General features: G+C 47.4%; 1 protein-coding gene across 1 annotated transcript; it reads right to left on the bottom strand.

Moving 5' to 3' along the window:
• Positions 1 to 8,728: 8,728 nt before the first annotated feature.
• AK6 (adenylate kinase 6) lies at positions 8,729 to 15,287 on the bottom strand. Its single transcript, XM_078885986.1, has 5 exons — positions 15,099 to 15,287; positions 13,641 to 13,733; positions 12,035 to 12,093; positions 11,406 to 11,551; positions 8,729 to 10,449 (listed from the first exon to the last, which is right to left on the bottom strand). The coding sequence occupies exons 1-5, from the start codon at positions 15,127 to 15,129 to the stop codon at positions 10,260 to 10,262; spliced, it is 519 nt and encodes a 172-aa protein (XP_078742112.1). The 5' UTR covers positions 15,130 to 15,287; the 3' UTR covers positions 8,729 to 10,259.
• Between the last annotated feature and the right edge of the window lie 641 nt (positions 15,288 to 15,928).

Here is a 15,928-nt window from a genome sequence, read left to right as displayed (position 1 = left end):
GCTCTTCATTACAGGTACGCCTGAGAGGTCTCCATTCATCAGGGTCGGCCCGCCACGTGGCCATCCGTCAACGGTGGCCGTCCGCACTGACGTGTACACGGAATGGTACAGCATGACAGAGACAAAGATCCCCCGTACAGCCTTAGCATACTTTTGGGGCAAGTGCTGATAGCGAGGAGCGCCTATGAATGCCGGCACGGCACACGAAGTTCAAGTGGGCGTGTGGCCAGAACCACGCCCGTCCGCCTTCGTCTCCCTAGTGGCGATGTTTACACACCGCATCAGGTACTCATTTGAGGCTGAGTCGACCGGTGCAGATAATTGTCACTGGTGTTGGCCGTGAACGGGAATCGAGTTTGGATCGCCGGGTTCATCGCGCGGCGCGCTAACGACAACACTACCGCTCCCCACACTACAGCATGAGCGCATGTGAACACAGAATTTGATCATGCGCATGAGTAGTTGTTTAACCTGGCCTGGCATTGCAGATGAAACCCATGCTTCGAGAAAATTCATGTTCGAATAAAAAGAAAAGTGAATTGCAAAGCCAGTAAGAATATAGAGTTTACGCGTTATGACAATAAAACAGTAGTTAAGATGTCCAAAAACCAAATAGATATCTTTTTTCAAATAATAAAGCGGGTGAATGATACAAACTGTACATTAATGACAGTCCGTTATGTAAACTCACGACTGTACGAAGTCGTGTTTGGTGCTCACGTGAGGTTGTTTGACCATACTTCACCACGCTGGCCAGGTCTGGTTGGTGGAGTGGGATGGTGTGAAAGGACCGGCACAGATACAACTCGCCGCTGATGCGTAGCCGTGACCGGCGATCGAACTCAGGTGGCCGAGCTCACGGTGCAGTGCACTGCACCGCCGATCCATCGCAAACAAAATTGCGTGCATACAGCTGTAGTGTCAGCGATTCGGAGAACAAGGTGTGTAGGAGGCACCTTCTTTATTATCAACATTCACGGTCTCGTCCACACACAATCTCCGCAGTCGCTTAGCCGAGCCTGTACACAGCACGAGCCGTCTAACACCGACGGCGCCGAATGAGATAAACCAGCAACTCTCCTGCAACGCAATATCTAGCGGAGAGGGCAGCGACGAGACGATCCAATCTCAAAACCGACGGCCCCGAGCTCCCCGCTCTCGGCTCCTTTTATACCCCCAGCGCGGCCTGGCTCCGCCCTGACCGCGCCTCGCTTCTCCATCCCCGCCAGCAGGTTCCAGGGGCCTCCAGACGGGGTCCTCCGTGACCCTCGCCCGAGTTCCTCCGCTCTGCCAACACACCCGTGGCTCACCGGCGTGCGCACTCTGTCCACCACAGTTGCCGCTGCTGCCCAGCAGCCGGCGCTATTACACTACATTGGTATTGTATACAATACATTGGTATTGTATTGTATACAATACCAATGTATATAATAACAATGTATTGTATACAATACATTGTTATTGTATACAATACCAATGTATACAATACATTAACAATACATTAACAATGTATTGTATACAATACCAATACATTGTTATTATATACATTAGTATTATATACAATACAATAACAATGTATTGTATACAATACCAATACATTGTTATTATATACATTGGTATTGTATACAATACAATACCAATGTATTGTATACAATAACAATCGATAATTTTCAAGGCTTACAAACACGATCCATCAACGCCTCGCTGAACGATGTTCTGCCGTCGTGCAATCGTAGCTTTCTATGTTCTTTGGGTATTTTGGTAAAGTCACGTAGATAGGTTCAAAGAAAATCACCTATCTACGTGACTTTACCGAAAGACCCAAAGAATATGAATTCCTGCAGTCACGAAAGCTTTAAGTCAATACGTAGCTATCTAGCTTGTCACATATACCGCACCTCCGATTAGCACGGTTGGCTACGTGCGGTGTGAAAGAAGTTCAACATACATACCGAATATATGACACCAGCCCCCTCTTCCTACAATCACACAAACAACAACTGCCGCCGTTCGTCACTCAGCAGCGGTGACGACACTACGGCGCCTGTGCCAGGCTAGGTGCGCTCCGAGGCCACGTGAAGTGTCTAAGGCCATCTGCTGGCAGGAGATCACGGGACAGAACCCAAGTGCCATGGGTTGACTGACTGAGATGACTGGCAGATGCACCAGCGGTGCCCCCGAATGTGCCAACTTGCTGCGCTTTAGCCGCACGGCGTTCTGCTCATCCATCACTCTCACCATCCTCACCACCGCCACCCCCACCACCGCCTCCATCCACCATGCACCTCGTTCACCATCCCTTCGCAACGCTTCTCTCCCTCCCTCCCTCTCTCCCTCCCATCCTCCGTCCCCCAATCGCTCGTAAACTGAGCGCCCGGCCAAGGGCTTTTGCGCCAATTTACGATGCCAGTCGATTTGCAGGCGAGCTGTTAATTTCACACGCTCTCTCGCTTTATACCTCACGAGTGTGTGGGGTGTGGGGGGGCGGGGTTGAGTGCTCATGGGGTGAGTAGGCAGGTAGCTGGATGTGCAAGAAAATAGGCGGTGCTGTGATCAGGACGGTCAAATGACTCCCCACGCGCGAGCCGCACGGCGGTGAGAGGTCCTCATCCAGCAGTGGATTGACAAGATGCCTGCTGTCCTTGATGATGACGATACGGTCGGCTACGTACGGCGCGAAAGAAGTTCAACATGCATACATACACGCACATGGTGCATCGTGTGCAGTCAAGATACATGTGGTAAGAGGTGTAGCTCCAGCCCTGCGAATGCTTGCTCGCGTCTGTGCTGGTATAGCCTCCTGCTACCAGCTGCGTGGGACATTTGGCCTACTCTTCCACGGAGGACAAACGTCTTGGAAGGTGGGAGGGGTGGGGGGCGCTACCCACAATTTACCCCACCGGACGCGACCTGCTGCTCGGCCAACACGTGTGTGTGTACCCGTTGATACCACTGGTGCAATATCGACCCAATGTGTATACCCCCCGAGTGATATATCTGCATGGACATTAATCGTGCAATCGACGGCAATAATTATATTTCCAATGACTGCCCAGCAGAAATACCAAAATGGGAATTAATTACGCGCAGACGCCACGGGAGCCGTGGCGCGCCTGGTTGGGGGGGGGGGCGCATAAAGAACTTGGATGTCATTGCGATCAACGTACTTTTTGGATCCTTGTCAATCCACTGCTGGATGGAATATTCCCCCCACGCCGTATCGCTATGAAGGTCGTTTGGCGATGTTCCACCGGGCAGGTCAGTGCGGGTTGGCCAAAGGGCTGCGTGGTATGAACAGCAGCGGTCGAACATCACTCGCCGCTGATTTTAATCCGTGGCTGAGAGTCGAACTCGGGCGGGCGCGTGTCGCGACGCGGTTCGTGCACCGCCCAGCGCCACTCATCCCGTCCACCCTGCGCATTGTACACCCACCCACACCGTCCCCAGCGAACACGTCTCTCCAACGTGATACACGGTTTTCTTCACTACATATGCACCCTGTCTGCGCGACATCTTTATTAACAGATGTATAATTTATACCTTGTCCCTGACCGCCTCTGATTGATGGTGTTTTGATCACCGCTACCCCCAACTCCTCGCCCCCTTCAACCCCAACCTCCACCTCCCTCTCTTCCCTTCCAACCACAACTCACGGGGGGGGAGTGGGGGGGGGGTTCCTCCGTCCGTACGGGCGGCCTCTCGTTGCCACCAACCCCGCCTCGCAGGCACGGGGACCTCCGAGTGAGATAAACGACGTCACCTCTGGTGATGGGATGGGGAGGGAGGCGAGAGGGAGCAGTGTTCTCCATGAACTGCTCGGTGTTCTAAATCCGCCACCGTCGCCACCACCACCACCACCACCACAATCACCCATCCCGCTAACAATGGCCTATCGTGATGACTCAAGTGGCCGAGGAGGGCTTTTGTTGTGTGCGTGCGTGTCGATGTGCCGCTACTTGAAAGTGCTATTCTGCCCCTATCCCTGATCAATCATCGCCATAGGCGGAGTTTGACTTCTATATTTGGGGGGGGGAGGGCAGTGGTTCGCTTTGTCGCTCACATTAGGAATCGCGGGTGCATACAATTAATTAAATCGTAATTGTAAACTACTAAAATAAATTAATGGAGGTGTCCAGTTTGGGCGGGGTCCCCCCCCCCCCCCCTCCGTGCCCCCTCCCCTGCAAACTCCACCCATGACCACCGCGTGGACTTGCGGTGGTGGTGGTGTACAGATTCTTCACCTCCAAAACAGCAACAACAACTCAGCTCAGCTCAGGGATGGTGCGGGTCGGTGCCTGGGCTGGTTTGGGGCAGGGCTCAAATTCAGCCGAAGCTGTCCGGGGCTGGGCTCCGGAAAATAAGCCCTCCATTGGGGATGGGGGTGTGGGTTTGGGTATAGCCCAGCAAATTATTCTACGTTTGAGAAATGAATCCCTGGGTGTGGGGGAAACAGGGGTGGGCGGGCCGGTGTGGTAGGTTGTGTCTGGTATGGACCCGTGAGATGCCTCGGGTCACGCCGAGATTTACGACCCAATTCGATTTGTGCCGCGGGCCGTAGCGGCCAAGCGGCGCCCGCGGGATTCGGCCCTTTGGGGGTTGGTGGCTCACCAAGAGAACCCAGGCCGCTCGTCTGCGGCTCTGGTTGAGGGGTGAAGGCGAGACTAGTGGACATTCCACGTTCCGATCGCAGAGGACACGTCGTCAGCAGATGGCAGTGGAGCAATGGCTTACGGTTCCACTTGCACAATGCCCCGGCGCCTACGCTCCCACGCCTTTTATACCGACTGGCAAGAACTGGCTAGCGTGGTGAAGTATGGTCAAATCGGCTTCACGACGGCGCATGCAGCGGGGTGAGCCTTCACGTAGCAGTTGGGTAACAGAACGGATGCACGTGTACACGGGGATTAATCGAGACCAAACTGTGTCTTTTTCAGTAGAGAAGTTCACGGGGCCGGATTAAATTTGATGGGGGGCCCTGAACTGTTTTAGTATTTTGGGGACCTTCTTTGTATATTCATATCCTTGTGAGGGATTAAGGTAATACAGCCTCTATACAGGCACGTTATGGCATTAAATACCCGATGACCTACAGCATGTATAGTCGAGCGACGCGATTGCATTTGCACCATTGTAAAAACAAAATATTATTATGTGACCACGGTGACTCATGCAAATTAGACTATCCGGGGTCTCTTTGGAGTTCTCACCTGGTTACACACAAAATAAACGTGAAGCATAAAATTGTATCATTTATTTTATGAAACTATAAACTATCTTTAATTTTAACGAAGTGGCTTTCCACGTGTAAATGTACAGCAACCGAATGCTCCAAACGCGTGATGTTGATTATAAATGTGGAGGGGAAAACCCGGAGGAGCCGGAGTAAAATCAACGCGACCACGGGGCGAGAGACGCGCAAACTCCAAATATCCAGCAGGCGTCAGGGTCGGAAATCGAACCCACGATCTCCTGCATGCCAAACGATGCAGTTAACATCTCGCCACCGTTAATCGGGCCCTGTCTGTCCGTGAATGCACCTGAACGATCGATTCTCGGCTCCTCCTGAATACTCTCGGCGTTCGTACTCCGCGCACGTTCCCCGCAAAGAGCAGACAACATCGCGATTGAGCGCCCTGCACCGTTCACATTCATCCCGCTTTAATGATCTGCGCGTGCCTTTAATTATCGAGCAGGTCAAGCGGCTTGATCGTTAAGATGATTATTGCCCCCCGCCACGATTAAACTATCGGTGGGGATCGAAGCGGCGCGCACGCGTATACGCGCGCTCGCTTCTTCTGCAAGATTATTTGCCTTTAGCTTGCACAATGTTTGAATGCCAAGTGGGTATTGCCAGCACACACACGCACACACAAGGTTCCAATTGCCCTATTGGAATGCCAAGTGAATATTGGAACTTTGCTGCGCCCTCGAAATTCAGTCTCCCCGATGCCACGGACCATCCGCTTCGACAACCAAGGTTTTCTGTCAAAGCACCCTGTCAGCCAATCGCTAAGTGGGGGAGGCTGCTCAGTCGACTACTACCAGGCTCAATACACTCGTCTGAAACCCTCATCTCCCAATCTTCTTCTTCTTCTTACACGCGTTTGTCCCACTCATGTTGGGTCCGTTGTCCTTGCCAACCTTCTCCACACTGCCCTGCCCTGCGCCATCTCTCTTATCGCTCCTCGGGCCACCGTCTCCGATCGCACCACATCGCCCCACCTCTTCTTCTGCCTTCCACTTGCATCGTCTGACCCACATCATTTTCCTGCTGCCTCTCCACATGACCGAACCACACCAGAGCCGTTTCTCTCACCTCTGTGATTTCTACCACCTTGAGTCTTCCTCTCACTTCTTCATTTCTCACCCTGTCCTTCCTTGTTAAACCCACCATGTACAGCAACATCATCTCTGTGACTGACATAGCTTGATCCTCCCTCTCTCTTGTGCCCCAGCACAAACTCTCTTCTCCCAGTCATCCGTGCTATTGAATCCCTTGTCCTTGTTCAAGCCAGCCTGGAAGCGTTCGGGCTCAAGGCATTCCTCTTCCGCTCTGCATATGACTGCCTCATCTCTTGTAAAACGAAAATTATACAGGTGTATACAGGACAGTAGATATACGGAAGCCACCTTTTTACTTGCGATGAACCTGACCCAACGTTTTGTTTAGCCACTTGAGATACAGCTGCATGTATAAGACGACACATAATACGAAATTGTGTGGTTTGATGGTCTATCACCAGCAACGCCACACAGCCACCTCCACAGCACCCCCCCCAAAGGTCATCGGCAATGATGTAGTAGCAGTAGTAGGGCCATGACATTTTGGATGTGTCGGTCAGCGGGCGAGGGAAACCGACACAAAGCAACCCGTCTGGGTGAGGAAGGTGCAGGCAGAGTTGCCCGGGGGGTGCCTCCATTAATTTGCAAACGCGAACATTTAATCGGACTCAAATGGCCTCATTACGAGCGCGTGGCAGAAGCCAAGAGATCTCTCAGCTGCGATGAAGCGAGCCGCGATGCTGTGTACCCCAGCACCGTTCTCCATCTGTCGGGAGCCCTGCGAGATTTCCGAGATCACCGTCGAGAAATTAAACGTGCGTGTGTGTGCATCTGTTTGGTGACTCAAAACACGTTGCCCACCCGTACTAACAACTGGGAAAACAACATTTATTTTGAGAACAAAATATTTTTTAAATGTAGCTGTTGACAAATGCATGCACATGCAAATATTGTCTAATTGGCTTTACTGCAAAGGCGTGAGCTGATCAATTATATTAAGATCAATTATGTCTTTGGGCAAAGAATGTATTATTCACAGGGACAGTTTTAGTTGGGTAATATTAAAAGCTGGAATTGGGGTCTTGATACCAGCAGTAACTTCCAATTACTCGTAAACTGCCCCTTAACCAGGCAGCTTTGTGATGAGCAAATCACTAGAAATGGGAATTTAGTTTACAACTAAAAATATAATTCCACGTGTAAAATTGTCACTTTAGAATGTAAACCGAGATGTAAATATCGACCTGAAAATAGATAATTAAACAGAATCTCCCTTTTTGCACTTACAAATGAGACTAAATGTGCAGTGTCAAGGCACCGCATTGTACGATATCATGCAAAGGCAAGGATACTCTGTAATTGCACAAAAACTCGCATAAATAAGTTATACCGTGCGAGAAGTGGTCAAGCCCGGAACGACTTCATTTAAATGATGCAGGACACAGCAGTTTACGCCCTATAAAGTGCAGCTGTTAAACGGTGCAGAAAGTTGCATATAACTGTAAATGCGCTGCTCGCAGCATGAGTGTTAGCATCCATGCAGCAATCTGTGGCATGAGTAACCAAGTCACTCCCCCCCCCCCCCCCATATCGTTACATGTTGGGCAGGTAGGCAAGTTGAGCCAGACCCCTATGAAGCCGATGCGAGTTCCATTGTGAAAACGCCCCACGAAAGCGACAGCAATCACAATTCCGCCGACGCAGGACGTTACCGAGCCACATCACACCCCGTGGCTTTGCATGCGCACACTTGTCGACTTAAAATTCATGTCGACGTCGCTCAGCCGACGCAAAAAAGCCACTCCCACGTGTTTCGCATTCAGTGCAGCGGAAGTTCTCCCCACCTCCCCTTCCCATTGGCTGCTGCCCCATCCACTCGCCACGCTCATCCCGCGTGGACATGAAATTGGCCAGAACGAAGACACAATGCCACCAACGAACTTTCGCATGGGGTTAGACCTGCTTTCAGGGTCACGTGGCAGACTGCGCACACGAGCCTCGCACACAAAGCACTTGAGTGAATGCCTGCACACACACATTCTTCCAATCCTGGATCCAACTACTGTATTTTGTTTACATGTCAGTAGCATAATATATGTAGATTATGCAGTACATATGCTTATATATGTATATCATTCTGCACGTCTTCTATGGTTACATGAACGACATTGGCCGAGTTGGACTATTTGTTCCACCTATCCCAGCAGAAAACCGTTATCTTGTCACAAAATGCTTTTCACATCGCAGTTGTGGTCACATAAACCTGAAGTTACAATGTAGGTTTTCATAGCCAACATATTTCTTTATTGATGTGACCATCCTATCAGGTGATGGAAGGTTAATAAGAATTTTAGTGAAACATTGCGTACATGTATTGAATGTTACCCAATAACGAAGCAGGAAAATAGTTGTGACATCACATTTACAGAGCACCAGTCATCAAAAATCCAGTTCAGGAAGCTTTAATGTGACACATCCTTTATACATATTACAATCCATACACATGTCAGTTAAGCACACGTATCCATGTACTGTATTCAACGAGTGACCATGCACATTCTTTCCAAAACCGTGACCAGAAGCGGGAAACAAAAATCCTGATTTCTAGTAAGTTATCCTCAACCTTAAGAACTTGTCATGCATGACCGATGTTGTAATGGAAGATACTTCTGGAATATTCTATCAGATTTGACGAGGATTCTGTCACCAGTGCCACCCAGGTGGGTTGGCGGGACTGCCAGGATCTGAATGTCCCTTATCGTACAAGATGTGAAAGTCTCAATATAATTCACGTCGTGTAATACACAGTCTACATCCGCATATTACCTTCTGTACCTCTGAAATATAGTGTACATATAAAAATATACATGTTCAAATTTCATGTTATGGGTTGAAGAGGATAGTGCAGTAACAGATTGTTGTACTGTACTTCCAAGCTTCAATCCACAGACCAGAATGGGGAAGTATGGCCAAAATCCCAATGCAAAGAACATCATCCAGCAGTAAATTAATAATGGGCTGTACATGTATATTGCATTGTAAACACAAATGATTCACGTAGAAATACAAAGCACTATATAACTATACATGTACAAATCGTCATATTTATCCTGTGCTATATGAATAGCATAATGACTTTATCACGATTGAAAAATAAAACAAGTTTTAAGAAATGGCAAATTTTAACAAATGGTGGTGGCAATTCAAGTCTGCTCGTACAAGACTGCCAGGGGTCATAAAAGTATAAGCCTTATTTCTGTTTGTTCAGCGTTCAAAGCTGATTGTGCCTTGAATATTAATCGCACCGACGAAGTCTTATGTATGTACAACTTGTACGAATGGCTGCATTCAAACGCAGCAATCTTTAGGACTTTATCGGCAGGGTCTCGCAACTCAACAAGGCACATGCCACATAATTAAATTAGAACAAAGTCAATGATAATCGTAAGCCACGACAACCCAAAGATAAAACTAAAATAAACTCATGAACTGCACTATTTACAAATGCCTAATGCAAGGCCCATCATTCCAGTGCCTTTGTCAATCTTACCTCGAAATGTGCGTTTCAAAGCATTCCAGACCATATGCTGCACACCTCAAGTGTGTGGTCTCTGCTGCACACACACACAGCATATCCCGCAATGTCAATGGCAAAGACTCGCAAGCACCCAAGCGCAAAGAAACTAAACACAGGCAGCAATAACCTCCGTCTTGCCAATCAATGTAAGTGGTGCAGGCTTCAAATAGGTGGCGATGAATCATCCGACTGATTTCTTTATTCCTACACAGTGAAAGGAAAGGCGGTGAATTTATGACCGCAAAGAGAAAAGGCACGATCCAAGCGTTGTCATCGATTCCGAACGTTGCAGCGGGGCTCCTGCGTGCCACCCAATCAGTTGACGTTCTGATTCTCAACACTTTCTGTAAATAATGAGTAACTGATCAGATCGCAAAACGCTCATCAGACAACAATCGCCTCAGTTATTGTCGAGCATCCACTTCTGCAGCCAGGCCTGGATCTGCAGCAGGTTGCGCTCCAGGTCATCGGGGTTGTTGCTGGGCAGCTGGTGAACTATTTCGGCACGGTACGACTCCATGGCCTCCTCATAGATGGTCTGAAAGATCTCGCATTGCACGTTCTCCTCCAGCTTGCGGCCGCTGTAACCCCTGCGAGCATGCGCACACACATATGCAATTGCTGGCGACCGAAATGTTACGGCGTCTGCAAGATGTGGTGGTATTCAGTTTACTCGTAATTCAAAGGATTACACTGGTCAACACACTTTTTCTGGCATAAGGTATTCCAACGGTTTAAGGTAATTTTGGGGTGCTGATTCCAAATATTGCATTTTCAATACAAACTGCAGAAGAAAAATATTAAATAAATGTGGATATCTACATAAAATGATATTATAAACACACTATCCTAAAAATACAGCACCATATATTAACACTAAAGCAGTCACTGACTCGCAACAACTTGCAATCATAAGTGACAGTTAATTTCGGGTAAAATCAATAAAAATGGGGTATGCCGATAGCATAAAATGAGATGTGATAGAGCAAATCTGAGATCAGATTTTGAATCAGCACCCTGAAATTAGTCTAAAACAGCTGCAAAAGTCCAGGCCAGAAAAAAATGTTTTTTTTTTGTTGACCAGTGTTATTTTACTGCTACGACAGTCAGATTTAGCAGTGATTTGGGCAAGGAAGCATGGATACAATTAAAAGGCTTGGGCAATAAGATTAATTCAGACTGTTACACTTCAATAAAATTCCCACACATCCCAGGATTCTTAAAATAACATCAATGTCCTTGATGGATGTTTGCCCCCTTTAATCACGGAATATTTTACACGTTGAAGGAAAGCAGAGAGCCAAGAGAAAACCCACTTGCTGTAGGGAGATAACCTATCTTCTTAACTCATGCATTGCTGCCATCGACTTTATCCATGGCATTTGAACAATGTTTTGATGCACAAGACTTGCGCAAACGAGCAACATTAGCTAGGCCTGCCGTCTTGATAGATTTGTGTAATTAACACAGGGTGGTAGGCAGGCAGAGAGAGAAAGGTCTACGAGAGCTGAGACAGGTCACCGAAGGAATGAAGCAACACACACACCTGTGTTCAAGTCGGTTAAAGAGCAGCGTGTTGTCTGTCCTCAGCACAAAGATGATTTGGAACCATCGTTCCGGAAAGAAGTCACAGCCATGATAGTCCGCGATTACTCCTCCGTCGGCCATCTTTTCCTCCATCTCGTCCACCACCTGGCAACAGCGAGGGGCCCATTCGAGCGTCAGCTGATGGGACCGCTATTGTGAAGGCGTTCTTGTACATGAGCGGCAGGGGGACTTCTGTTTTTAAATCCTTTATATTAAGTTCGCTTGCTTGCTTACGACCGTGCAAATCTTTCGGTCGTTTTTTAACCCACTTCCCGTGATCCAATCGAGCTGACATTTTCCACACAGACTCGTTGTGCGTGACAATTAATGTTCGTGAAAATTTTTCCCCAAAATTTTACACTTATTAGGACAAAAATATTATATTTAATTGCCAATTGCTTAATGGTGCAATGCAATCATCTGACCCATAGGTGGCAGCCATCTCAAGCCAGAGGACGAGAGGACTCTAGCCGCCACGCATATAAAGGATTTATAGTGAAAAACTTTGTTTTTACGGGTTATACTTGTTATTTTAATAATTTCGTGAAGCGGTTTGTGAATGTGTCGCAGTGGCCAAAAGATAAGTACCTGGTCTTCGTCCAATATGGGACAGTCGAGTTCTGCATCAAAGCCATCGTACAGCTGCTCTGTACGCGTTAACAAAAAGATCGCGTAAAAACGTTACACCTCGGCAACACGAGAGATTTTATCAAACTAACAATGCCTTTTGCTATAAAGCCTTTGTAAACTATTACAATTTGAATCGCTAGGCCAGGGGTCGGCAACCAAAACAACAAGAAGAGCCATTTCCTTCCAATTCGGTACAAAATTCAGTATTTCAAGAGCCGCAATGCATCTATGTACATACTGTACTCACGTACATATCGTCAAGAAGCAGCCCGTAAAGAGCCGCATGCGGCTCCGGAGCCGTAGGTTGCCGACCCCTGCGCTAGGCAGATGCAAGCAGAGGTGTGGACTCGAGTCATGTGACTTGGACTCGAGTCAGACTCGAGTCATGAATTTGATGACTTGCGACTCGACTTGGACTTGCATAACAATGACTTTGTCCCACCTATGAGATGTGGACTCGAGTCATGTGACTTGGACTCGAGTCAGACTCGAGTCATGAATTTGATGACTTGCGACTCGACTTGGACTTGCATAACAATGACTTTGTCCCACCTCTGGATGCAAGCATGGCGTTCTGGATTGGGCAGCATCTTGAACATTTATTTACTGCAGAAAACCACGCTTGGATTACAAGCAGCTGCGCAAAATTTACGGGTTAAACTAACCAGCCAATCGAATTTGAGGAGTCAAAATATCCAACTGCCCAACAATATTACGTGGAATTTCTGTTTCTATAGTAGCATTTCACATTCATTCTTTAAGAGTTGAATACGATTTTTAATGAATAGATAAAGGTCACTGAATATGAAGCTGCAGCACCCACCTGCTCCAAGTTATTGTTGGTGAGATATTAACTAGCTCGCCTAGTAGACAGGTCAGGAGTTTGCTCCCGACTCAGACGCCTGTATATTTGAAGAAAGCATGTTCTCTCTCTCCCCGTGGTCGTGTGGATTTTTCTCCAAGTTCCCTGGTTTTTCCCTTCACATTTACACAAATCCGTTTAGGAGTATTGGGCTGCTATAAATATCCACACGATAAGCCACTTCGTTGAGCTATCATTTCTCATACTCTTAGGTTTTTTCGGTAAAGTCACGTAGGTAAAAAATAAAATTTATAGAAGTAATAATAGAAATAAAATAATAATTATTACTTCTATTAATTTTATTTTTTACCTACGTGACTTTACCGAAAAAACCTAAGAGTATGAATCCTTCCAGTCACGAAAGCTTCAAATCTAGAACTATCATTTCTCACTCATGGCCAGTTATTTCCTGGATTTTTCTGTTTGCGCATAATCACTTTAAGATGTTTTCTTATTCAAGTTTTTGTTTATTGTTTGTTGCGGTTGCACCCGATTCAAGAGCCGAATGCCTCACAGGGCTATACCAAATAAATGAAAACTGAAACTTGTGGCCAGGTTGCTTCTGAAAAAAGAGCCGTATAGCTCAGTAGGGACTCACCTAGCAAAATTAAATAATCGAGTTTAGTTTTTTTTATCATCACCAGTTCACGTCAACCTCGCACCGTTCAACTTTCAGTCGCTACCGAGCGCATCGCCACTCACCTTCCTTGGCGAGGTCGCCCACACACAGGTAGGTGAACCCCGTGATGGAGGCGAGCTCTTTCGCCAGGGTGCTCTTTCCCACGCCGGGGGTACCTAGTGACACACACACACATAGTATAGATACAAAGCGGGGCTAAACATCGGATACACAGCATAGATGCACGAAGGGCAGTTACACACACACAGGGCAGAGTTACTACTCCCATAGTATAGATACAAAGCGGGGTTAAACATCGGATACACACAGAATAGATGCACGAAAGTCATAGTTCAGCTGCATAGCTCCAATTGTTAAGTAGTGCACACTGTAGATTCCACACAAATATAAATAGGTACACGCTAACAGCAGCTGCAGTTTCCTGCACAAGCTCATAGATGACAAATGAGTTATTATAGACTGAACTTTATAAAAAACTACCAAGATATCTGTTGTTTACAAGGTACTTTAGGAACATAAAATATATGAATTTATCAACAACGTACCTTCCACAGAACTCTCTTACGTTTCAACAGCCATTGATCAATCTACTGCTGGATGAAGGTCTCTCCCATGCACTGTCCGCTGTGGGTTGTTGTTTGACCATACTTCACCACGCTGGTCAGTGCATGTTGGTGAAGTGGGAGAGGGACATAGGGCAGGTTCACTCGCCACTGATGATAGCCGTGGCTGGGAATCGAACTCTTATCGCCGGGTTCATTGCGCAGTGCGCTAACCACTGTGCCACCGCTCTTCCCCAAACATCAATTAATTAATATTTAACCGATTATCGAAAATGATAAAGTCAGTGTGCGTCGACTGTTGGCGACACTAAATTGGTGATGCACATTGCACATTCCAATGGAAGATGCAGTCTGTGACGCTACAAAGTACGACCTCTATTACCTGTACCGTACATAATTTATCGACCCCGAAAGCATGATGGGCCGAGCCCAACCCCGATCACGATTTGCGTTGGCAAACCTCGTGGCTGTAAATCGAGCGCTCTGACCAGAAGGACGATAAAGCGACACGAGTCAACTCACTACTTTGTGGCGAGTAAAACGGAGGAAGTTCTAGAGACCGGTCCCGGCCATACTAATGTGGAATTTTCGCAGACTTGCTTGATAGCACGTCGAAGATGATCCTTGATCAACGCTCAAGTTGAGCAGAAACAACAAGTTTAATGAGTCAGTGTACCAATACTGCAATCATACGCAGCACAATACTCTTACGGTGTCCCGCGCACGCAAAGGCCTTCGGAATCCCGCATTGACCAGCGCGGTGAAGTATGGATGGTTACAAAACTCCCACGGATTTGCACGAAGTTTCGAGGCCTTCATCCCAGCAGCGGATTAACATCAGCAAGTACGTGCGGGTTGTACGAAGTGCAAATGGGTATCGCGTTAGAAGTAGACCGAAGATTACTCGCCACGCGGCCACGAAACATTTGTCGTAGGCCGCGCGTCTGTGGGACTTACCCGTGATCAAAATGTTCGGCCGCTTCACCATTTTCAGGCCAACGCACAGAGTTAACACCGAATTATATCACAAAGTACTCGCGAGAACGTCAAGGGAGTTGTGAGTAAGATGGTGCAAAACTAACAAGGGATGATAAAGTCGGGAGCGCACAGCGAGACGATGCCAATTATTGTGAAGAGATTGCCGCTTTCTCGGGGTCCTACCACGTGTCCTCCCGCTGGGGTGTCCGCGTGGCTCAGGCCACTGCCTGCTGCCAGCAACTTTATTTCGATTTATTTTAATAAAATGTTTTTATATACCTACAAATAAATATCATAAAATTAGTAATTAAGGAGAACAGTATTAAGGTTGTATTTACAGCCGAGCCAGTTGTTTGGAATTCGAGATTCTAGGGTGGGCCTGTCAGTTCCATAGGGAAAACCGAGGGAAGACCACAGTTGACTCTCCACAGAGCGGTACTTGATTTATCGACCCCATCAATAAAGATGATATGCTGAGTTGGATCCCAGACATGGATGTGAACGTGCAAATTCAGATTGTGAATCAGGCCATCACAACGGCAGCACAACCACTGGATGTATTACTTGAAACAGGTGGACTTCTCCACAAATCTGGCTGTCGCCTGATGAAGCTAGTTGTAATTTCTGGCGAAACGTCGTATTCAGATTGTAAATGTTGTGGCTTGGCTCTCCAATACACGGGTGTGCTGTACTAGTGACGAATTGGCCACGTTCTGTTTACGTGACAGCCCTTACTAGTTGGCTGTGTCGGGTGGTGGCGGGTTTAACGACACATTGATATATTTACGCGCTCTAACCCAAAAGGAACT

Source organism: Lampetra fluviatilis, chromosome 3 (assembly GCF_964198595.1).
Source record: "Lampetra fluviatilis chromosome 3, kcLamFluv1.1, whole genome shotgun sequence".
Taxonomy (NCBI): Eukaryota; Metazoa; Chordata; class Hyperoartia; order Petromyzontiformes; family Petromyzontidae; genus Lampetra; species Lampetra fluviatilis.
This window is presented reverse-complemented; position numbering and strand designations above follow the sequence as displayed.